The sequence below is a fragment of the Rana temporaria genome, chromosome 1 (assembly GCF_905171775.1).
Source record: "Rana temporaria chromosome 1, aRanTem1.1, whole genome shotgun sequence".
In the NCBI taxonomy this organism is placed as follows: Eukaryota; Metazoa; Chordata; class Amphibia; order Anura; family Ranidae; genus Rana; species Rana temporaria.
In genome coordinates this window covers 574,863,445-574,888,452 of record NC_053489.1, presented here as the reverse complement: position 1 = coordinate 574,888,452, position 25,008 = coordinate 574,863,445, and the positions used below count along the sequence as shown (strand labels likewise).

The 25,008-nt window shown below is 43.7% G+C and overlaps 1 protein-coding gene across 2 annotated transcripts in view; it reads right to left on the bottom strand.

Annotated features, from left to right (window-relative positions):
• The window catches only part of AASDH (aminoadipate-semialdehyde dehydrogenase), a 45,783-nt gene that overhangs the window by 5,571 nt on the left and 15,204 nt on the right, over positions 1-25,008 (bottom strand). For both annotated transcript variants that reach the window (XM_040334700.1, XM_040334701.1), the window contains exons 6-14: positions 21,693-21,885; positions 18,176-18,417; positions 11,042-11,148; positions 10,287-10,459; positions 8,848-9,040; positions 6,214-6,332; positions 5,388-6,129; positions 3,012-3,175; positions 1,343-1,468 (exon numbers count right to left, since the gene is read on the bottom strand). In XM_040334700.1, coding sequence (XP_040190634.1) covers positions 1,343-1,468; positions 3,012-3,175; positions 5,388-6,129; positions 6,214-6,332; positions 8,848-9,040; positions 10,287-10,459; positions 11,042-11,148; positions 18,176-18,417; positions 21,693-21,885 — 2,059 coding nt within the window. The remainder of the gene's footprint in view (positions 1-1,342; positions 1,469-3,011; positions 3,176-5,387; positions 6,130-6,213; positions 6,333-8,847; positions 9,041-10,286; positions 10,460-11,041; positions 11,149-18,175; positions 18,418-21,692; positions 21,886-25,008) is intronic.

The window sequence follows — 25,008 nt, the reverse complement described above, 5'->3', positions numbered from 1 at the left end:
TTGATCGCCCCCTAGTGTTAACCCCATTCCCTGCCAGTCATATTTATACAGTAATCAATGCATTTTTATAGCACGGATCGCTGTATAAATGTGAATGGTCCCAAAAATGTGTCAAAAGTGTCTGATGTATCCACCGCAATATCACAGTCACGATTAAAAATCGCAGATCGCCACCATTATTAGTAAAAAATAAATAAATAATAAAAATGCTATAAATCTATCCTCTATTTTGAAGACGCTAAAAATTTTGCGCAAACCAATCAATAAACGCTTATTGCGATTTTTCTTACCAAAAATATGTAGAAAAATTACGTATCGGCCTAAACTGAGGAAAAAAATTATTGAAAAAAAAATGGATATTTATTATAGCAAAATGTAAAAAATTTTGTTTTTTTTAAAATTTGTCCCTCTTAAGAAAACCCGCAGAGGTGATCAAATACCATCAAAAGAAAGCTCTATGTGTGGGGAATTTTTTTGGGGTACAGTGTTGTATGACCGCGCAATTGTCATTCGAAGTGTGACAGCGCTGAAAGCTGAAAATGGCCTGGGCAGAAAGGGGGTGAAAAGTGCCCGGTATTGAGGTGGTTAAATAAAAATTACAGCAACCATTACTTTCGGCTAGAACTGCACGATTAATCGCGATCTCGATTCTCCCTGCCCGCAATCTCCCCGCGGGATGGCCCGCGATTTTCGGGTGCAGCCATAAATTATTCTCACCTGTCCAATGTGCATGTTTCCCAGAAGTCGCTCACATTCCCCATCACTACCATCCTCCAATCCGCAGCAGGAACGTCATCATCCGCTGCCGCATGGCATGCCGGGATATGTAGTCCCGCCTCTGTTAGTGAAGGGGGAGGTCTCCTTGTAGAACTACCAATCCCAGGATTCCTAGTGGGCCTGGTTTCAGACAGGGAGCGTAGCAGAGAATGCTGAACGGAGCAAGGGAGACGAGGGCAGGTGCTGGGGGAGCCTGGCCGGAGCTTTACCACTGGAGGAGGCAGAAGACGGAGGGGCACCAAGGTGAGGGCCGGCAGAGGGGTTCTGTGTAACCCGGAGCCTGAGAGAGAGAACCATTGTACTACCTGGGGGCCTGAGCGAGAGTATACATATATGGATAGGGGTGACAACATGGGCAATGGTGACAACATGAGTAGAGGTGGCAATATTGACAAGAACGGGGTTAACTACCGCTTTAAATAAAAAAAAAAAAAAAAAATTGAGAATCGTGAGAGAATCGTGATCTTCACTTTATGCAAAAGAATCGCGATTCTCATTTTTCCCAGAATCGTGCAGCTCTACTTTCGGCTGTGGCAGACATCCTCATACAAACAATTGTACTTACTGGATTGATGGCGAGCACCAGACCTCCCAAGGTGGCAACATACAAATGATGAGGGTCCAGGTTTATACAAGGAGAAGAAAACACAGCAGAAGCCTGACAGTGAGACTTCCAGACACACTGCTTTGCCTGCAAGAAGATGCCATAACTACACTTAAAGATGAACTGCAGTCTGCTCACATAGTGTGTAATAAAAACATATTTGCTATTCTGAAGGAAAAAAAAAAAATTCCTAAATAACTTCCTTTACCTCAGTACAGTCCTCCTTCACTTACCTCATCCTTCTATTTTGTGGAGAAAGCCTCTTGAGGGGGGAGGGGGCGAGCAGGAGTGTCAGGACGCCCACTAATACACAGCTTTCTCTATCTGCAAAGTAGAGAGTGTCCTGACCCTCCTGCTCGCCCCCTCCCCCCTAAAGAGGCTTTCTCCACACCAGGGAGAAAGCCTTGCATTACTGTGTGAAGTTACAGACAGAAGAACAGGAAGTGAGGATTTCTCAGAAGAAATAAGGACATTTAAAAGCAAAATCGAAGGATGAGGTAAGTGAAGGAGGACTGCACTAAGGTAAAGGAAGCTATTTAGGGGGGAAAAAGTAAAAAATTCCTTTACAACCCATTTAAGAAAACGTGTACACCTTTTGCAAACAATGTAATGAATGTATCACATAATTGTTTTTTTTTACGTTTTTGCATTGCAACTGCAGTCATTGTATCATAGGTGCAATGCACACACTCCTTTGGAATTTACATTCCATCCCCAGGTCTATATAGAGGAACAGACCTTTAGTTATGGGGCTGAAGGAAGAAAACGCTTCACTGAACTGCACTTGTAAGGTCCTGCCATGGAAATATGGAGGCTGCCACTGATGATCTGTCATTTGGAAAACTTCTGGTTTTCTGGCTTTCATGCAGAGGTGAAACTAATATGCAGATTAGGAGTTCGGAGTTCATTTCAGCTTTCCTGATCTGCATGCTCAATCCAGAGCAGCGTTTCTCAACTCCAGTCCTCAAGGCGCCCAAAACAGGTCATGTTTTCAGGCTTTCCATTATTTTTCCACAGGTGATTTGATCAGTTCCACTGCCTTAGAATTACCAAAGCTGCATCATCTGAGGGAAAGCCTGAAAATACGACCTGTTGGGGCGCCTTGAGGACTGGAGTTGAGAAACAGTCTTTAGCCCTGTACACGATCTGATTTTCCGCTGGGAATTGTGCGATGGCAGGATGTCGTTGTATAAACCGACCGCTTGTATGCTCCATCGGACAATTGTTGTGCTTTAAAATTGTCAGACAACAAATGTGTGTGGTCGGATTATCCGATCGTGTGTACAGAAGTCCGTCGAAAAAAAAATCCAAAGTACAAACACGCATGCTCAGAAACAATGCTAACCATAACACAACATTAGCAGAAGTTGTCCAAAGAAATCAGTTTTAAAGCTTTGTAGTGAATGACTAACTTCATATTATAATGCAAGGAAAGTGCCAATTAAATGTGTGCTTATTGGGGACCTGGACTGATTCATAAGGACAGAGGAATTAGAAATTCACCAATTATCTAGGAAACCAGGTTATGGATTATTATTTTTTTCTTCCAAGGAGGCTGTTGGAACAATGCAATGTGTGTGCAGTAAAAGACATGATTCACAATAAGCAGTCAATAGATAAGAGCACGTACTTCAATGTCTAAAGCATATAAATGCTGGTCATGTGACCCAATATATACAAGACCGCACACAGGATCAACGGCAGGAGAACTCTTCACAGCATCCCCAGTACTGAATACCCAGTGTGTTGCCCCATCACTTCTCTTCAGTACATAAACACCGCCATCATAGCAACCTGCAAAACAAAAAATTTAATTAAAAAAATCTGCAATTCGCATCATTTCTTCCACATTCTGGGATAGGGTAACCACTTTTCTGCAGGGACAAGGCTTTTCTGCTTAATGTGTAGTCAAAGTTCAGAAGAAAATGTGGCATGTGTGAGGGCAGAGCACCGATGTGCACAAACAAGATCTCAATGGATTTATCAGCTTATAACAGGCAATGCACTATGGTCATTGAACGGACTGTTTGATTGGCTTTTACTCTCATCTGTGTCAGCCCTAGTGGTCACAAATGCCAGCGGCAATTAGCGCACCTACAATAATCATTGGAGGGTGGGGAGATGTGTGTAATGTGAAAATTATACTCCATTCTGCCGGTTCACACCAAGTACCAAAAATAAAACCCATTCAGGTTGTGTGCATGCAGTTTCCTTCTCTGGCTTTCATACAGGGAAGTGTACAATAGAGGAACAGCTCTCAATGAAACTGTCAAGCCTTCAAATGGCTGGTGATCCTTTGTGCAGCACAATGGCAACTGCAGATAGACGGAGGCAAAGATGGCTGTAAAGGGTAAGGTGGGGGGGGGGGTTCCACTTCAATGTCTAACTTACTACAGACAAAGCTTAAAGGGGTTGTAAAGGTAAAAAAAAAATCCCCTAAATAGCTTCCTTTACCTTAGTGCAGTCCTCCTTCACTTACCTCATCCTTCCACTTTGCTTATAAATGTCCTTATTTCTTCTGAGAAATCCTCACTTCCTGTTCTTCGGTCTGTAACTCCACACAGTAATGCAAGGCTTTCTTCCTGTTGGGGAGTGTCGTACTTGCCCCCTCCCTTGGACTACAGGAGAGTCAGGACGCTCTCTACATGGCAGATAGAGAAAGGAGCGGTGTGTTAGTGGGCGCCCTGACTCTCCGGTAGTCCAGGGGAGGGGGCGAGCATGACACTCCACACCAGGGAGAAAGCCTTGCATTACTGTGTGTAGTTACAGACAGAAGAACAGGAAGTGAGGATTTCTCAGAAGAAATATGGACATTTAAAAGCAAAATGGAAGGATGAGGTAAGTGAAGGAGGACTGCACTAAGGTAAAGGAAGCTATTTAGGGAAAAAAAATGTTACATGTGTACCTGACTTTAAAGGGGTTATAAAGGTACACATGTAACATTACATGCTAAAAATTTGCAGACTTCTATCCATCCAGCTTCTATCCATCCACACACTGGGCTATTTCAGCTTTAGGCTGTATTGGATGGTGCCTGTTATTTTATCAGCTCCAATAAGTCAGCACTACTTGCCTTTTTCGTTTCTCTGCTATGCCATTGAAAGGTTCCCCTTTGGACCATAAACTGGGCAATGCAGACAAGGGACCCCAGTATTTTAGAGTTTACAGTGCCGTTTGGAAAGATAATGTTTAATGCAAATTCCATACATGCAAGGCCCTTTCTGTCACCCCTGAAGCTTGTCTGAAATACTACAACTTAACATTCCTATGTCACGACCCATTTCCAGGACATGTCCGACATCGCCGTTGATTTCCTAAAACGAAGCGCTCGGCATAGAAACCAATCAGCTTCCATTTTTCTTTTTGTCAAAGCGTAATAATTGCACAAGCTGAAATTAGAAGCTGATTGACTACCATGCACAATTTTGTATCTCTAGTTTTAGTAAGTCAACCCCAATGGGCACTTACCCCACATTGCAGGTGAAAGCGTGCTTCCAGATTGGAAAGCTGCTCCTGCGAATGCACTCACTTCTCCACCTATCCCAGCAACACTGAGCTGAGCTACTGCTGAGATAGGAGGAAAGAACTGCGCATGAGCAGCTTTCGAATCGGGAAGCACTGTGATGCTGGGGTGAGCAACCAACATCTGCAGTGTCCTGGAAATAAGTCAGGGCTACGGAATGTAAACACGGGAAGTATTTCAATAACTTATTCTTTTTCATTGGGAGTATATCAGTCTGGATCATGGGTGATAAAGGACGTCAGGTATGATGTTTGCATTAAACATTTTTTTCACACAGCAGAGCACATTTTAAAAATACTGGGGCCTCTTGTCTGCATGGGCCAGTTTTAGTAGAGGGTGAACTTGGCCATTAACCAATAATGTTTTGGAGATACTTTGCCATGCATTAAATTATAATATGCAATATAAGTAACAGGTGCAAAACCATTATAGGTTCCATTACAATCCCTGAATTCTGTTAAAACAGAGAAATGCCGCTATTACCAACAATAATATAGTTTCCACATGCAGATAGTGCAGCAGAGGATTCAATACGATCTCCCAGTATTCTTTCCCATTTGACTGTCCCAGTGAGCAGATCTAGAGCTTGCATTCTGTGTGAGTGGGACCCAATGTATACAGTCACTGTGGAGTCTTCACTGGATGACAAGACGAGGAGAGGAGATGCATCAACACATTTACTTGTATCAGATGCCCATCGTTGCCTCAGAGACAATGTCCATGTACTGGATAGGAAGGCCTTTGACTGTTTGTGGGCTGGACTGAAGAACTCCAATAAAGCTAGGTCCTGGATGGGTCCCGATATTACCCGACACTGCTGTCCAGCTGGTTCAGTGTATGAACATTTGTGTTTAAAGCACTGGCTACCTTTGCTCAGTGATAGGAGAGAAGTCAAGTCTGCTGGTGAAGTGCTGAGAAAATCTGCTTTTCTTTTTCTATGGTACTTGGTGCTTGTATCCCCAATAACGTCACTGCTCTCCATCTCGGTTACATGTACCTTGGATTTATCCTCATCGGTTTCTGGGCATATAGATCCAATGACATGCCTGCAAACAGCCACAATGGTATCATTGAGGATCACTTCTAGAAGTCCTGGCACAGGTTTACCAACCAAATCCTCTACATTTTCATGAAATTTTATGGCCTTTAAAGAGTCTCCACCACTGAGCAGAAACAAAGAGTCTTCAGCAACATCTGGAACATCTTCAGGAAATCCAAGACTGGCCTACAAAGACCAAGAGAGGAAATTTACTACAAAGAACCAAAATCCCCGACTGGAGAAATTGAAACCATACAAACCAAATCCTACCTTCCACAGAGTCTGCAAGCTCTTCCAGAAATCATGTCCTGTTCGGGATTTGGGTTTACTCCCATTTTCCGTCACGTGATCATCATACAATAGACTTAAACGTGAGTGGTCCAATTTACCTTAGGAAAATGTAAACAATGTAAGTGTTCGGTTTCCCCCCCCCCCCCCACATCAAAAGGTACAAATGAGCTGATATTAGCGGCTCATCAGCCAAAATTCACATACAGTCCAAGTTTCCATGCACACTGGCTTAAAAAAACACTGCTTCTAGGGGACATATAAAAGATTAGGCTTTTATTGGTTAATAATTTGTTTAAAAAAAAAAAAAAAAAAAAACACATTGTTGAATTTTACTTAATGAATTGTTACTTTTGTTAAACATAAATGCATCTTACAGCAGTGGTCATCAACCCTGTCCTCAGGGCCCACTAACAGGCAAGGTTTTATGTATTACCTTGGGGAGATGCAAACTAGAATACTGCAATCACTGAGCAGCAAAATGATAGAAGCTGAACTCTGGACAGATATACTATGATATATGTATACAGATGCCTCCCACCTGCCAGAAACCCAGCATCTGGTTTTCAGTGAAAAGTATTCCGTCCCTCCCATATTCAGTTCACAAGATGTGCGGTTGCTATGTGCGCTATCCTCTTGGACAATCCCCACTGTGGTTCTTTGTCAGGCAGTGGAGATTTAATCATGTTGCTGCATGCTGCAGTGGGTGGACCCAGGAGTCTTAAGCCTTATACTCACGATTGGATATGCAAACAACAATTGTGTGATGGAAGGGTTTTGGTTGGATAATCCGACTGTCTGTATGCTTCATCGGACAATTGTTGTTGGAATTTCCTACAACAAATGTTGGATGGTCATGCTCTCAAATTGTCCAACAAATGTGTTCCGTCGGATTATCCGATTGTGTGTATCCAAGTCTGTCAGACTAAATACAAACACGCAAGCTCCGAACCAATGCTAACCATCAAACATTAGCAGAAGTTGCCCAAAGGGTGGCGCTGAAGAGCTGAAAAAAAAAAACACATTGTGTATGTTGGCTGAAAAGGTTATGCCGTCTGTATGCAGAACAAGTTCATGGCCAACGCACTTCGGACAAAATTCAACGGATATGTCCGATGGAAATGCGATATCCGATTGTGTGACCAAGGCTTAAGACTCTTGGTCCGATACACGGGGGGGGTTGGGGATTAAGAGAACTATTCCTTTCTATTACATAGAGCTGCCTAATGTCTGTATATGGCTCTCTCATAAGCAACTTTAAAACAGCCAAGTCTGTTCACAGAGCTTCTTTACATAAACAAGGGTTTGACAAATTTGCTTGGAATCTAGGAGCCAGCTAAAAAAGTTAGGAGCCAGAAAACGCACCCTGTCCCGACGAGCTTGCGCACAGAAGCGCATATGTAAACGGTGTTCAAACCACACATGTGAGGTATCGCCGCGATTGGTAGAGCGAGAGCAATAATTCTAGCCCTAGTCCTCCTCTGTAACTCAAAACATGCAACCTGTAGATTTTTTTTAAACGTCGCCTATGAAGATTTTAAAGGGTAAAAGTTTGTCGGCATTCCACGAGCGGACGCAATTTTGAAGCGTGACATGTTGGGTATGAATTTACTCGGCATAACATTATCTTTCATAATATTAAAAAAAATGGGGATAACTTTACTGTTGTCTTATTTTTTAATTTAAAAAAGTGTAATTTTTTTCCCAAAAAAGTGTGCTTGTAAGACCGCTGCGCAAATACGGCGTGACAGAAAGTATTGCAACGATCGCCATTTTATTCTCTAGGGTCTTAGGATAAAAAACTATATATAATATTTGGGGGTTCTAATTAGAGGGAAGAAGATGGCAGTGAAAATAGTGAAAAATGACATTAGAATTGCTGTTTAAAGCGGTGGTTCCCCCTAAAACAAAGTTCTAACAATACATTCGTAAGACCTGTTACACTGCGGGTAGGCTGGCTTTTGTTTTTGTTTTTTAGTACATACCTCGATCTCGCCGTTTCGTCCCTTGGCGGTGGGCGTTCCTAGTTGATTGACGTTTCTCCGACGGGCACATACGTGACGTCACGACTTTCCGAAAGAAGCCGAACGTCGCTGCGCAGGCGCCGTATAGAGCCGGCTCTATACGGCGCCTGCGCAATGACGTTCGGCTTCTGTCGGAAAGTCGTGATGCGCAGTATGCGCCCGTCGGAGAAACGTCAATCAACTAGGAACGCCCACCGCCAAGGGACGAAACGGCGAGATCGAGGTATGTACTAAAAAACAAAAACAAAAGCCAGCCTACCCGCAGTGTAACGGGTCTTACGAATGTATTGTTAGAAATTTGTTTTAGGGGGAACCACCGCTTTAACTTGTAATGCTTAACTTGTAATACCAACGGCCACCACCAGATGGCGCCAGCTCACACATCTGGTGGTAATAACTTGTAATACCAACGGCTCACCACCAGATGGCGCCAGCTCACAAAAAAAAATTTGCCCGGGATTTGTTGAGTCCTGACAAACTCTTTATTCTCTCCTGGAGAACCAATGAGGCCGTGTTAGATGAACTCTTTATATGCTTGCTAACAAAAAGACCAGCTGACATTGATGTAAATTATAAGGTAACTTTTTTTTACCATGTTTTGTAAGAGGTAGTGTGTCTATCAGAATGAGGTCATCAGGCACTGCATGGCTAAGAAGATTTGACTCCACTGCTCTCCATAGGGCTTGCTTGTCTACAGACCCTCTTGGTACAATAAAAAGGATAAGTTGTTCAGCTTTAGACCACATGACTGCACATGCCTCCACTGGTTCAAGTTCTTCTACTACCTGCAAAAGAAATGGTGAAAATGGATTGCAATTTGCTTCCCATAGAAAAAAAATGCTCATTTCCAATATGCTATGACAAACTTAGAGGAAGCAAGATTGATTCTTCCAAAGCAGGCTCAGGTATCAGGCATTAAAGGAAGACCTGCAGAGATAAGAACTAACCCTGAACTGATCAGAAACCGCCAGAATAAACAAAAAGGTTCTCTGTAGGCACATTTAGATACATATGTGAAGGTTAACTGAAGCAGAATTACAAGCACAGTATTGATTATTATGGTACTGCATTGGGCTTCTATGCATTCATTCAGAGATCTCGGCAATCGCCAAATGCTTTGGACTTCAACTACATAAATATCAAATATATACATAGGAAAAGATCAAAGTCCAACGATCACCATTGGTTGGCAGGTCCAACACACACTATATATATATATATATATATATATATATATATATATATATCCTGTTTCCCCAAAAATAAGACCTACCCTGAAAATAAGACCTAGCGTTATTTTCCAGGAGGGTTGCAATATAAGCCCTACCCCGAAAATAAGACCTAGTTTAAAATGCTTTTAAAATCCTATAATCCACTCTATTACAGTATTATATAATGTACAATGTGAGTGTTTCTGTAATATAAATGCGGGGACGAGAGCTCCGCCGGGTCACAGAAGTGTAGAGTGGCGCTATAAAGAAGGTATTTGGCACAATTATATTACAGAAACACACACATTGTACATTATATAATACTGTAATAGTGTGGATTATAATATTTTACAAGCATTTTAACTCAGTTCACACTGGGGATTCCTGTCAGGCAGGGAGGGAGAGGGGAGAGAAGACAGCACATTACATGGTAAGACCTACCCTGAAAATAAGCCCTACTATGTCTTTTGTTGCCAAAATTAATATAAGACCCGGGCTTATTTTCGGGGAAACACAGTATATATATATATATATATATATATATATATATATATATATATATATATATATATATATATATATATAAAAATCCAATTTAAGCCAACAGTCACTGAATTCACTTTTTGAATACCTTGAGAAATTTCAATAAGTATGTGAATTTACTTTTCTTGGAGGCAACTAAAGTTGATGTACATTTACTTCATACAGGTCGAGAGTCTAACCTGAACACAGCACAAGGAAGCATGAGATGGCCTGGATTTGTTAATGGGATTATAAACAAAATGATAAGTTTATCACTACTATTTGGCACCTCCTGTACCTGCTGTATATACTCAGTATTAAGCCTCTTGCCATGACGCTTGAACTGGTTGTCCTTCCGTCCTATATAGTACATGTTCCCATCTTGTAACCTCACCCAGTCCCCAGTACTTCTCATCGTTCCACAGGGCAGAATACATTCATCGTCTATAAAGCAGACCCTCTGGTTCCCTCCTACAGGACCAAGAACAACAATATAAATATTAACATAAGCCTTACTAAAGACAAACCATTGTATGATGCATCATATAAGCAAGTCATCATGTAGGCTGAAGAAAAACTCTTATGAGTCTCATTGCAGAGATTTCACTTCATTTCCTGTTTGGCTATGGGACAGGAAGTGAAAGGAAATCTCTGCAATAGGACACTGAGGGTGAAAAAAATAAAAATCTGACAGGGGTCAGATTATAACACTAGTGAACAAAGAGCTTATGCACACCAGGCACCATTTTCCTGCATTCCCAGTATTATTATACAGGATTTCTATAGCGCCAACAGTTTGCGCAGCGTTTTACAATGTAGAATGGGGAACAGTACAATTACGATATACAGAAGGGACAGTATGACTTAAGCTGGCCATATGTGGATCGAAAACCATCCAGGACAGGGATCGACTGCACAACCAGCCTGTTGGTTTTTTCCCAAACAATCAGTGCTGCCGGCTCCAACAGGAAACATTGATCATTGTATTATACTGCACAAGAAGAGAACTCCTCATTAAAGATCTTATCAGACAGAAAAATATTTTCTCTTCACCTAGGAAAACTTGCCCTTCCCCTTCTTCAATCCTGTTGTTATCCTCATTTCGGACTTCTACTATCGTTTCACACAGTGACCTGCCCAAAGGTACTGGTGGATCACTTCTAAGAAAAAAGAAAAAGGGATGGGTAGACAAACTTAAATTAGCACTTGGTATTTCATGGTCATTTTAAAGCCTATACATGGACAAGCTCTGTGCGGCAGGATATGAAAGGCTATGACAAGCAAGCTAGAGCGGCTTTACTGACTACAGCATTTCTCAAGTAGTAAGCCTACCCAACTGATCTAAATGTTATTTTTTAGGATTCTGCGTTTTCGTTAGGGAGGCGACAATGTTTATTCTAGCAAGTTTTTATTTCGAAAATGGGTCACAAAACTAACTAACTAACTGCACTCCTGTGATCCATAGGAGAAGTACAACCAAACAAGCTCTGGCTGTATTTCTCCTTTAACCACTTCCGTACTGGGCACTTAAACCCCCTTCCTGCCCAGACCAATTTTCAGCGCCGATGCATTTTGAATGACAATTGCGCAATCATACAACACTGTACCCAAATTATATTTTTATAATTTTTTTCCCATAAATAGAGCCTTCTTTTGGTGGTATTTGATCACCTCTGCGTTTTTTTTTTTGTGCTAAAAAAAAAAAAAAAAAAAAAAAAAACACAATATTTTTTTACTTTTTGTTATAATAATATCCGATTTGTTTTCTCAGTTTAGTCCGATACGTATTCTTCTACATATTTTTTTGGTAAAAAAAAAAAAAAAAAAAAAAAAAATCGCAATAAGCGTATATTGATTGGTTTGCATAAAAGTTATAGCGCCTACAAAATAGGGGATAGATTTATGAATTTATTTATTTTTTACTCTTAATGGCGGCGATCCTACGATTTTTGTCAGGCCTGCGATATTGCGGAGGACATATCAGACACTTGACACTATTTTGGGACCATTCACATTCATACAGCGAACAGTGCTATAAATATGCACGGATTACCGTATTAATGTAACTGGCAGGGAAGGGGTTAACACTAGGGGGCGAGGAAGGGGTTAAATATATTCCCTGTGAGTGATTCTTACTGTGGGGGGGAGGGGACTGACTGGGGGAGGTGACCGATCTGTGTCCCTATGTACAAGGGACACAGCATCGGTCTCCTCTCTCCCTGACAGGACGTGGAGCTCTTTGTTTACACACAGAGCGCCACATCCTTGCTCGGTCACTGCCAATTGCAGGTACCTGGCGGACATCGAGGCACGCGCATCGGCATCACGTGACACGCCGGGCACAGTGTTCCCCGCTGCATGCCCTCAGTGGCGCGCGCGGGGAATGCAATGTCTTTCGTCTACAGCGCGGGTCTCAAGTGGTTAAGTCAAATGACAATCATTATAGCCCGATTTACTGGTTCAAATGTTACTTTGTTGGTTGAACTGGATGGACTGTTTTTTCCCAACCAGATTAACTATGCAACCATGTATCAAAAAAAGAGATTTTTAATACAGCTTACCTGTAAAATCTTTTTCTTGGAGTACATCACGGGACACAGAGCGGCATTCATTACTATATGGGTTATATGGAGTACCTTCAGGTGTAGACACTGGCAATCTCAAACAGGAAATGCCCCTCCCTATATAACCCCCTCCCATAGGAGGAGTACCTCAGTTTTGTAGCAAGCAGTATGCCTCCCAAAATGGTCCTCAAAAAAAGAGGGGTGGGAGCTCTGTGTCCCGTGATGTACTCCAAGAAAAAGATTTTACAGGTAAGCTGTATTAAAAATCTCTTTTTCTTTATCGTACATCACGGGACACAGAGCGGCATTCATTACTATATGGGATGTCCCAAAGCAATGCTTACAATGAGGGGAGGGAGAACATCTCCAAGACAAAAGGATTTAATTTAGAGATATACTCAAATCATAATAAATCCAACTTAGTTGAGAAAAATAAAAATTTTTAAATTTAACTCGAACAAGAGGAGCCCCCGGAATCCGAGGGTCTCAAACTGCAGCCTGCAGCACTGCCTGCCCGAAGGCAGTATCAGTATTCCTTCTTACGTCCAACTTGTAGAATTTTGTAAACGTGTGGACAGAAGACCAGGTTGCCGCCTTGCAAACTTGAGCCATAGAGATCTGGTGGTGTGCTGCCCAGGAGGCGCCCATGGCTCTAGTAGAATGAGCCTTTAATGATACTGGAGGAGGCAACCCTTTCAAGCCGTAGGCCTGAGTGATTAATTGCTTAATCCACCTAGAAATGGTGGACTTTGCAGCTGCCTGCCCCTTCTTGGGCCCATCCGGTAGAATGAACAGCACATCTGTCTTCCGGATCTTCTTTGTAGCTTTAAGATAGGCCTTCATGGCCCTGACAATATCCAAGGTATGCAGCAACCCTTCCTTTCTGGAAGTAGGTTTAGGGAAGAAGGATGGTAATACCAAATCCTGGTTCAAATGAAAACTGGATATGACCTTCGGAAGGAAGGAAGGATGAGGGCGGAGAACGACCCTGTCCTTATGAAAAACAAGATATGGTTCCTTACAGGATAAGGCTGCCAGCTCCGAAACTCTTCTTGCGGAAACTATGGCAACCAAAAATACTAACTTCCTTATCAGTAGAACCAAAGGAATATCAGCCAACGGCTCAAACGGTTGTTTCTGTAAACTTTGACAGAACAAGATTTAAATCCCACGGACAAAGCGGGGATTTAACTGGAGGTCTAATACGTAAGACCCCTTGAAGGAAGGTCTTAACCAGCGAGTGGGTGGCCAGCGGCCGCTGAAACCACACTGACAGAGCAGAAATCTGTCCTTTGATTGTGCTTAATGCCAATCCTTTATCCACTCCTAGCTGGAGAAAACTTAATACTCTATCGATGGTAAATTTGCGAGAAAGCCATCGCTTGGACTCACACCAGCCTACATAGGCCTTCCAGACCCTGTAATAAATCACCCTAGAGACCGGTTTCCTGGCTCTGATTAGGGTAGAGATTACTTTCTGAGACAGACCTCTACCCCTGAGAATCAGGGATTCAGCTTCCAGGCCGTCAAATTTAGATGCCGTAAGGCAGGGTGGAGGATCGGACCTTGCGATAGCAGGTCTGGCCGTAGAGGAAGAGTCCAAGGGTCTCCCACTACCATCCTTAAGATTAGTGAGTACCATGCCCTTCTGGGCCATGCTGGAGCTACCAGGATGACTGGTATGTGCTCCACCCGGATCCTGCGCAGCAGGCGGGGTAGTAACTGGAGCGGGGGAAACGCATAAAGAAGTTTGAACTGATGCCAAGGGCAAACCAACGCATCGGTTCCGCAGGCCATCGGATCCCTTGAGCGGGACATGAACCTGTCTAGTTTCTTGTTGAGTCTCGATGCCATGATATCCACGTCCGGCACTCCCCATCTTTGGCAGAGTGCTTGAAAGACTAGTGGATGCAGAGACCATTCCCCCGGCCATAGAGTCTGGCGGCTTAAGAAGTCCGCCTGAAAGTTGTCCACTCCTGGAATGAATATTGCCGATATGCAGGGCACATGAGCCTCTGCCCATAGAAGAATCAAGCTCACCTCTCTCTGAGCGGTTTGACTCCTGGTTCCCCCTTGGTGATTTATGTGTGCCACGGCCGTGGCATTGTCTGATTGAATTCTCACCGGGAACCCCTGCAATTTTGACGTCCAAGCCCTGAGGGCTAGTCGAGCAGCTCTGAGCTCCAAGATGTTGATGGGCAACTGCTTCTCTGGCTTTGCCCAAGTACCTTGGCGAGTGCAACCATCCAAAATTGCTCCCCAGCCCGTCAGGCTGGCGTCTGTGGTCACTATCTTCCAAGCCACTGGGCTGAAAGACCTCCCCTTCAGTAGATTCTGAGGGTCTAACCACCAACACAGACTTTGTCGGACTCTTGATGAGAGCGGCAACGGGATATCCAAGGCCTGTGGCCTTCTGCTCCATGCTGACAGGATGGCTGCCTGTAGGATGCGAGTGTGGCTCTGGGCGTATGGTACCGCCTCGAATGTGGCCACCATCTTGCCTAGTAACCTCATACATAGGCGAATAGTCGGTTCTTTCTTGCTTAGAACCAGTAGGATTAATTCCTTGATGGCTTTTACCTTCCTCAGAGGTAGGAACACTCCTTGTTGTTCTGTGTCTAATCTCATGCCGAGATATTCCAACTGCTTTGTGGGCTGGAAAGCTGACTTTTCTCGATTTAGGACCCAGCCGAACCTCTCGAGGTATTGGACCGTGAGGGCCACTGCTCGCTCCAAGCCGGGAGACGAGTGATCTATGACTAGGAGGTCGTCCAGGTATGCTAGGATCGTGACCCCTTGGATCCTTAGTTTGGCTAGGATTGGAGCTAGGACCTTCGTGAACACCCGGGGGGCCGTAGCCAACCCGAAGGGAAGCGCCACGAATTGGAAGTGACGCGAAGCCACCATGAAGCGTAGATATCTTTGATGTGGCTGATAAATTGGAACATGAAGGTAGGCATCCTTTATGTCTATGGACGCCATGAAGTCGTCCTTCTGGAGTGTGGCAGCTGCTGACCGCACGGATTCCATCCGAAATGAGCGGATCTTTAGATATGCATTTACCATCTTTAGGTCCAAAATTGGCCTGACATCTCCATTGGATTTTGGGATGATGAATAGGTTGGAGTAGAAACCCAGCCCCTGTTCCAGGACTGGTACCTCTACTATTACTTCCTGGGAAAGTAGATGATCTAATGCCGATCTTAATGCGGCTCCCTTTTCCGGATCGTTTGGAATCCTCGACTTCTGGAAATGAGGAGGAGGAAACCTTAGGAAATCTAATTTGTAGCCTGTGGCCACGGAAGACCGTACCCACTCGTCGGGAATGCTGGCTTCCCAAATCTCTGAAAAGAGTCGCAGCCTTCCCCCCACCTTCGTGGGTGGGGGCGCCCCTTCATAAGGTTGGCTTGGGGGCTGGTTTTGCTGGTTTGCGAAACCACTGCCTTTTGCCTCTAACAGCCTGTCCTTGTGATCTGCTGTTGAAGCCGAAGTTTGCTTTTGCAGGAGGCCGTCGATACTGCTTGGCATTAGAGGGCCCCTGCCCAGGGGAATACTGTCGTTTAAACGCAGGTCCCTGAACCTTCTTCTTAGTTGGCAAGAGAGTACTCTTGCCGTTTGAAATGGTCTGAATGTATTTATCTAGGTCTTCTCCGAAGAGTCGTCCTCCATGGAAGGGGAACCCTACCAGGAGCTTCTTGCATGGGGGCTCAGCCTCCCAGCTTTTTAACCATAAGAGTCTTCTCATATGGATAAGGGATAACGATAAACGTGACGCTTGCTGGATAGAATCCTTGATTGCGTCTACCGTAAAACATATGGCCTTAGGGACATCCGAAAATTTTTCTGCCTGCTGGGCCGGAATAAGTTTAAGCATCTGCTTAAATTGATCCGATAATGCTTGAGCGACCCCAATCGCAGCCACAGCTGGCTGTACTACTGCCCCTGCAGTAGTGAAGGAGTTCTTAAGTAGTGCTTCCAAGCGCTTATCAACTGGATCCTTGAACACCTGTATGTTTTCTACAGGGCATGTTAACGATCTGTTAACACATGAGATGGCTGCGTCCACTGCAGGAGTAGCCCATCTTTTGGAAAATTTTTCTTCCATAGGATATAGGACAGAGAACCTTTTAGGTGGTAAGAAGATCTTATCTGGCTTGTTCCAATCTTGGAACAAAATTCCCTCTAATAGAGGATGGATCGGAAACACAGCATTGCTTTGAGGCGCCCTCAGTGAGCCCAAAGCTGAAACCGTCGATACCTGGAGATCTGGTACTGGCAAGTTGAATGTCCTATGGACCAAGTCCGACAATCCTTGAATCCACCAGCTCTCCCTCAGGGAGACTGCCCCAGACTCCTCTGTATCCGGGTCTTCGATCCCTGAACCTACTTGGTCCGTGTCCAAGAGGTCGTCCAATTCCCCTGAGGAAAGGACCTCCTCTTCTGAGGGTCCGCGCTCGGGCGACGGAGATCTATTCCGCTTACTGCCCCGCATAGCTGCGGATATCATTTTTTTTTCCATGCTTTTCTCATCTCTTTTAAAGAGGTGAGTAATACCTCCTCCGTGACCATCTTAGGGTTGGACTGACCCGCGTCAGCTCCAGCCCCAGATCCCGATGGCCCCAAGGCTCCCTGTAGGGAAAACAGCGGCATACCATGGTACAATACCGAGGTACACCTGCTACCTATTGGTATTTGGAACTATAAAAGTTAATTGTCCAAACACCTGTTTGGGGGATAAAAAAATGCTTCCTCTCCCCTAGATGACTTTTTTTTTTTTTTTTTTTCGTTTTTGTTTCAAATCCAGGAAAGAAAAAACATTCTGTCCCCCTGAGTAGTATTGCAAAGAAAAACTATGAGATGGAAAAGAAACAGCCTATTTCTAGGCTTGACAAAACAGTCCTCTGAAGACTGCAATATCCTTTCTGGCCACTGTGTGTCCTCGGCGCCCCGTGCTGCCGCTCTGGTCTTTCTCCTCAGTTCCAAAGTATTGATGGAACAAACAAGGAAGGGCCGCCCCTTCCTTTAAGCCACTGACCCGCCCTTCCCCCCCAGCAACCTCAAACAGGAAATGCCCCTCCCGACAGGGGGAGGGGGGGGGGATTTTGGGAGGAAGGGACCTCTCTGTTCCAGCAAACTGCGGCCTGCAGCCTGGAACCATGAGGAGGCCAGCGTTTTGCCTGCTTGCAGGCTCTGAGGAGGAAGACTGAATGGAGCATCGCCTGGAGGCCTGCAGGTAAGCAAAGCTCTCTGACACACACATATATTTTTATATAACACAGGCCCCACTCAATGCTTTTCCAACACTACAAGGGAGGTCACATCTTATGGGGAATAATACATAGAGAGCCATCCTATCTTTATGATATGTGACTAGTTTGCCAGATGCAGTGCATAACTTTAGGCATGTTGGCGTAAAAACTGAGGTACTCCTCCTATGGGAGGGGGTTATATAGGGAGGGGCATTTCCTGTTTGAGATTGCCAGTGTCTACACCTGAAGGTACTCCATATAACCCATATAGTAATGAATGCCGCTCTGTGTCCCGTGATGTACGATAAAGAAAGTACATTGTATATCACTTCAGAAAAAAAAAGAAAAGAAAAAAAAACACCCATTTCACATACCGTGCATTTGAGTTAAGAAGAGATTCTGGAACCTCATAGCAAGTGGCCCAGCTAGACACTTCTGTTATGCCATAAAGGTTGAAGAGACGTGTCCTATTTCCAGGCTCCATCCAATGTCTCAGGACGCTGACAGGTGGGAATTGCTCCCCTCCAAGAGCCAACACTCTAAGGGATGTTTCTTTGGATAACACTGAGGACTGAGTAGAGTCACAGCTAAATCTTTTCAATAAGGTTGGCGTCACCTGAAAAGGAATAAAAGTAGCGAACTATAATCATAATGTGGTCCATATGATCATATCAAATATGAACTTTAAAAAAGTTACGTTATGCCTCGTTTCTACTGAGCAGATCGGTTCGGTGCGATATTTTGGGTGTTTCCATTATGAAAGCGTGCCATAAAACCGAACCGTACCGCACCATTCTGGGCCCTGCTTCAGATGTGGGGCCATAGAAAATGGAACGGTTCGGTTAGGGCGGAGCTACAATACATTCCACCGATTGGTGGACACGCTAGGCATTTTTTCTAAACCCTGTATGGCCCCTGACAGTCCGACTTGCAGTGGAAACGCTCACCAGAATAGACCGGACCATTCTAAGCGTTCAAAACTGTACCGACCCGAACCGTTCCGCTCAGTGGAAACGAGGCACAAGTCTTCTTGTGAGACATGTAAATTTACATTGAAAAAAAAAACACTCCAGGCCCAATACTCAGATGACTGCACGTTCAGGTTACACGATATCCTTTAAAAAAGGATACTCAGAATACAGACTATTATGTGAGATCATGAAACTAAATGCCTATATAAGGGGCCCAAAGTGTGCCAAGAAAATATCCCCCACACCATTACATGGTATTCTACATACCTTGGTTGTAACGAGTGGTTGTTTAAAAATAAATGATTGTATCAACACAGAGTGGTCCTATAGATACAAGAGGGTAAACAGTGCCATGTCCTAATACATCGGTCGTCAACCCCCGGTCCCCGGCCCACTACCGGGTCGTGGCGCTTCTGCAGCCGGGCTGCGGGTGGCCCGGCCGGCAAGAGACATACTGGGCTGCCAGTGTCCTGCCGAGAATTGTCCCCCGGCGGATAATGCCCTCAGAACACTGGCATGAGTGCGATGTGTGGATGGAAAAAGCGAGTGGGCAAGCAAAGATGATATCTCTCTCCGCCCCCCCCCCCCCGCATCACCGCTCTTCCGCCCTCAAAGCCAGTGCTCTGTCTCAGTGTCGGAGATGCGGCGGGGAGCAGAGAGATGACATCATCTCATACTGCCCGCCCCGCATCACCGCTCTCCGACAGTTTCTCGCTGTGTGAAACTTAGATTCCTTGTTCAGCCGGCGCAGATTGCCTCTGAACAAGGGAAGGGAGACACACCTATGCTATGCTTTATTGATCTGGTGACAGGCAACGTGGCAGGTGGCAATCCACATCTTGTGGCAGGTGATGTGGCAAGTGACATTCCGCATCTGGTGACAGGCAACGTGGCAAGTGACAATCCACATCTTGTGGCAGGTGGCATGGCTTTGTTTACTTTCGGGTACCGGGCGTGACGTCATAACGTCGCGCCCGGTCCTCCGACGGTCATAGAGATGACTGTGACCGTCTGGTCACCAGTCATCTCTATGGTTCACCAACGAGCGCCGGCCGATTCGCTCTCCGGGCCCCCGATGGCTCCGGAGAAGCACCGGATGGCGGCGGGAGGGGCGTCCCCTCCCGCTGCCTAGAAGAACGATCGAGCGGCGGAACCGCCGCTTTGATCGTTCTTCTGGTGCACAGAATCGCCAGCTGAAGACAGCGATATCTGAATGATGCCTGCAGCTGCAGGCATCATTCAGATATCACAGCACAAAGCCGAGGACATCCCAGGACTTCCTCCCGGTCTCAAGTGGATACATCCAGATAGTAGATGGGTCAGTAACCAACCTTGGTGTAGGAGGCCCCTCTCGGGTAGCAGCCACCACTATACTGGCAACCACAATAAGGTGTAGCCGAGTAGTTATTTGAGGTTGCCCATTCTCCTCTAAAATCATCAAGGCATTTTCATTCACACAACTCCCGCTCACTGGATATTTTCTCTTTTTGGACCATTCTCTGTAAACCATAGAGATGGTTGTGCGTAAAAATCCCAGTAGATCAGCAGTTTTTGAGACACTCATACTAGCTCATCTAGCACCAACAACCATGCAAATTCAAAGTCACTTAAATCCCCTTTCTTCCCCATTCTGATGCTTGGTTTGAACTTCAGCAAGTTGTCTTCACCACATCTAGATGCCTAAATGCATCGAGTTGCTGACATGTGGTTGGCAGAATTAGCAATTTGTTACCAAGCAATGTAACAGGTGTACCTAATAAAGTGGCCGGTAAGTGTATATATTTTAACTAAGGCTGGCCATACATTATACAATTTTCCTTTGGATTTATCAAAACCATATAATATGAGGTCAAAGCTAAACACTTTCAATTTGTATGCAATCAGGCCGGCCCTTGCACTACATAGTTGAAGGTAAATCTAGGAAATTGAACAAGAAAATTGTATAGTGTATGGCCAGCTAAACAGTAGTGAACATTTAAGCTCTTACTCATCTCAGTAGCTGCAGGCACTCTGAAACAATCAACCTTTAAAGTTAACAGCGAAAGCACTGAAGTAATTTAGGCAATTTTATCAGGACCTTAGTTCTCCCTTCCCAGCAGTGATTGGGCATCCTAATGTAAACACAAGTGTTTCTAAATCCAATTAAAATAATACACGTTATACTTAGCTGCTCTGTGCAATTGTATTGCTCAGAGCTGCCCCCTTCCTCCTCTTCTGGTGCTCTCACTGCCTTCTCTGCGTTTGCCCCCAAAAATGACATGTTTGTTATTTAAAAAAAAAAAACATTTGTTTTAGTGATCCTTTAAGGCAGGGGTCTCCAAACTTTTCAAACAAAAGGGCCACTTTATTTTCCTTCAGGCTTTAGGAGGGCCGGATTGTGGCCAGCAGGGGCAGAAATGTCACGGGCCAGACATCAGTGAGAAATATAGTCTCAGGGTTGGTGGTCAATAGGAGAAGGAGTATTCCCCCGTCATTGGTATCGGTGGAAGATATAGTGCCCCATTGTTGGTGTCAGTGGGTGGAATTGTGCCCCAAGGGCCGGATAAAGGCTAGCAAAGAGCCACATCTGGCCCTCGGGCCACAGTTTGGAGACCCCTGCTTTAACAAAACTGCACCTGCCGCTTATTACAGAATACTAAATTCTTAGTTCAAGTTAAAGCCCATCATTGCATGTCAGGGGGCACTCCACAATGTAACAGTTCACTGGGTTTCATTCACTACAATTCAAACCAAGATAGTTAGGTTAAAGCTTGAACAGGTATGCCAGCGCAAAATCATATACAGAAGCAAAGCTGCATTGGTGAATTTATTGTACATTTGTTATACAATTTGGTGAAATTCCTAGATAGAGAGAGGTTCTGTCCCAAAGGGAACTGAACACTTTGCTTTTCATCTACTTTTACAAAGTTGTATTCCTTACCTGGAGCACTGTAACTCTATGCTGCTGGAACAATATATGGAACAGTTTTCTGGGCATCATTTTAAGATGCTCTGGCACAATTAGTAGACAGGCTCCAGAGGACAACGCAAGAAACATTTCGATAACAGATGGGTCAAAGGTCAGAGGCGAAGCAAGAAACACAAGATCATCTGGTGACATACCGAAGATGGATCTAAAACAAAAAAGAAGAAGGTTCAATTCAAGATCATTAAAGTGGAGCTTCAGACAAATCTAAAAATCATGTCAATATTATTGAATTAAAAAAATAAATAAAAATCTATTAATCAAGTGGCACTCATGGCCCTCATTCGTGCTGTATATTTAGGAAAACAAGGACCTCGGACTGTACAGGCCACACGAGGAGTAAACCATTTGTAATAAATTCATGCATGTCCTCCTGGACACCAAAAGGTGCTTATGGTGGAACTGAGATTTAGGACACATGGAGGTTTTTTATAGTCCATTAACCTTAGGTTGGAGGGACACCAATTAGATCTTCATTAATAACCCTGAATGAGGTGAAATGTAATCTGGACACTAGAAAACACACTTGAGACCACAACTTGAGTGAACGGCGATTATATACCCGACATTCTAACTGGAGCCATTTGAAATGTAAGTTGGTGGGGTCCCTTGATGCTCCAGGGTCAGCCCAGGGAGTGGCGATGCTGTTGTCTCCTTGTGATCAAGAAGAGTGCTGCAATATCTTCAATGGCCTTGATGAAGCAAGTCTGGTGAAACACGTCGGCATATGAGGTCTACTGATATCAGCATTCGCTTCTGGTGTTTGAATGTAAACAATGATCTATCAGCACTAGAGTTGTTTTTAATAAGCAATATGTACACTGGATACAATTCATTTAACTTATCAATAAATTGTATGATTTTATTACAAATTGTTTACTCTTTATGTGGCATGTACAGTCCGAGATACTGTTTTTTATATTATATACATTTCTTTTTTTTATTATACAAGTAAAAAGGGGAATAAAACCTTTACTTGCTGTTGTCCATGTCACTGAACACTGATTTAATGACAAAAGCTGGTCTCCAGAAACAGATACTTCTGGAAGTGTCAGTCTCCAGGTCCTTCACCAACAAGGCATAGCAGTGATGTAGAGGGGGCCAGTAACATGTACAATTTATTATAATTTTGTTGGAGAGTTGCATACCTTTACCCTCAAGGAATAAAAAACTTGAGGCACCTTGGTTTATCCCGGCTGTGGGGACCAACATTGGAGCACAACAATTGTAATTTTGTCCCTTACCGGGTATTGTTGTAACGCAAGATTGTACTGTATATCACCAGAATATAATACTTTATTAGTCATGATGTGATTTTAGTTGTGTGTATTTTATGGTGTACTAGTAAATGGATTATATTTTTTTATAATACATTGTCAATAGTTGTTGCCTGAAAGGTACCATTGGAGCGTTAAACCTTGGTAAAAACCACTTTAAAATGTTCTTGGAAATTTTTTAATTTCCAAGTTCATTGCTGTTGGAGCATATATATTCTATTTTGTTTTTCTTAAAGTGGAGTTCCACCATGATTTTTTTTTTTTACCAAAAAAATAAATAAAATAAAAATGGTTTTACTTACCAGAAATAGCGGTTGCTATGCGGAAGTCGCTGATCTGCCTCTTCATCCTCCGCGGCTTCTTCCCCCATCCTACTCGCTGTGTCTTCTGGTCAATGGGGCACGCTGCCTTCTGGGAACTGTGTGTATCCCAGTAAGCAGCCGGCCAATTCACAAAATGCCGCGCGAATGCGCAGTAGGAAATGGGCAGTGAAGCCGCAAGGCTTCACTGCCTGTTTCCCTTAGTGAGGATGGCGGCGTAGGGATCTGCCGCGATCGAGCGATCAGCCTGTGTGTTTGTGTTTGTAGCTGCTGACGTTAAAAAAAAAAAAAAAAAAAAAAAAAAAAATGGGTGGAACCCCGCTTTTAGGCTTCATTCAGACTCGCTACGGAGTCTGCCAGCTCCCACCAGCTCAGCGGGAGAACTCTCTGGTCCCTCTCTGCTCAGTGAGCGGGGAGGGGCTTGCCCAGCGCCGCCGTCTCCTATGGAGAGATCGGACAGCATGTCCGTTTTCATCAGATCTCACCCGATCCGTTATGGACAGATGGCGACGTATCGCCGCTGACATCCAACGCTCCATAGAGAGCCCCTCCCCTTCCTGGTTCCCCCCCCCCCCCTTTTCTTTATCGCACTGAATATAGAAGGGGGGGTCTTTGGAGAGATTAATTATTATGCAGGTTAGATGATTTAGTAATTATAATTTTAATGGGCATCTCAGCTATCAACATGTATTCAGGATGATTGTATTTATTGGTGTATGGTTTATTTGTTGTTGTTGTTTTTTTAATAAAAATATATTGGAAAACAATTTTTTTTTTTAAAGTATATGTACACCTAATCACTAAAAATGTGTCAATTTAAATTCAAAAGCATTTTTCACTATTTTTAAAACTGCAGCTTTCATAAAAAGAATACCCAGGGTTTTCGGTGTAACCTGCCTGGCTAAGCAGTGTGACAGGAAGGTGTAAATCACAAAAGTATTTTATCTGTAAAGTTACAGAATGTTCCTGCTCTAGATCTTTCAAACCTATGAAATAAGTTTGATAATAAAGCAGTATGAGGCATTTCAATGCTTCTGTATTGACAGCACCACAGAAATCATGGAAAGGAAATAAAAGTTTTCCTTCGGTTGCTATGAAACCAGCCCACATACTCACTCAGATTTCAGATGTGCCAAATATTCGCTCAGAAACATGGTCACGACTCAAAGGTTTTTTAATATAAAAATTAAATACAATACAGAGAAAATTCTCCTACTTACACACAACAGCAAGACTAAACATTGTTATTTTTAGATTGTAAGCTCTAATGGGCAGGGCCCTCGGATTCCTCTTGTTACCAAATTGTAATGTAACTGTACGCCTTTATTTTGCCAAGCGCTGCGTAAACTGTGGGCGCTATATAAAGCCTGTATAATAATAAATAATAATATTAAAGATCTCAAATTTAACTTGGAGTGAAAACCCCAAAAAGGGCAGCATTTGTATACAAAAACAGCCATTAAAAATAACTACAAAAAAATACTGCAGCCCCTTATTTAAAGTTATGGTGTTCCAATGACTAACTGACGGAAATATGAATATTGGCTCCTATGCTTGAGACCACTTCTCTGCATATCATACCTGACCAATATATTAGATATTTTTTTTTTGTTCCATATACCAATATATTAGATATTAGCTTGCTTTTCTTGTGGGCTGCTTTTATTACATGTA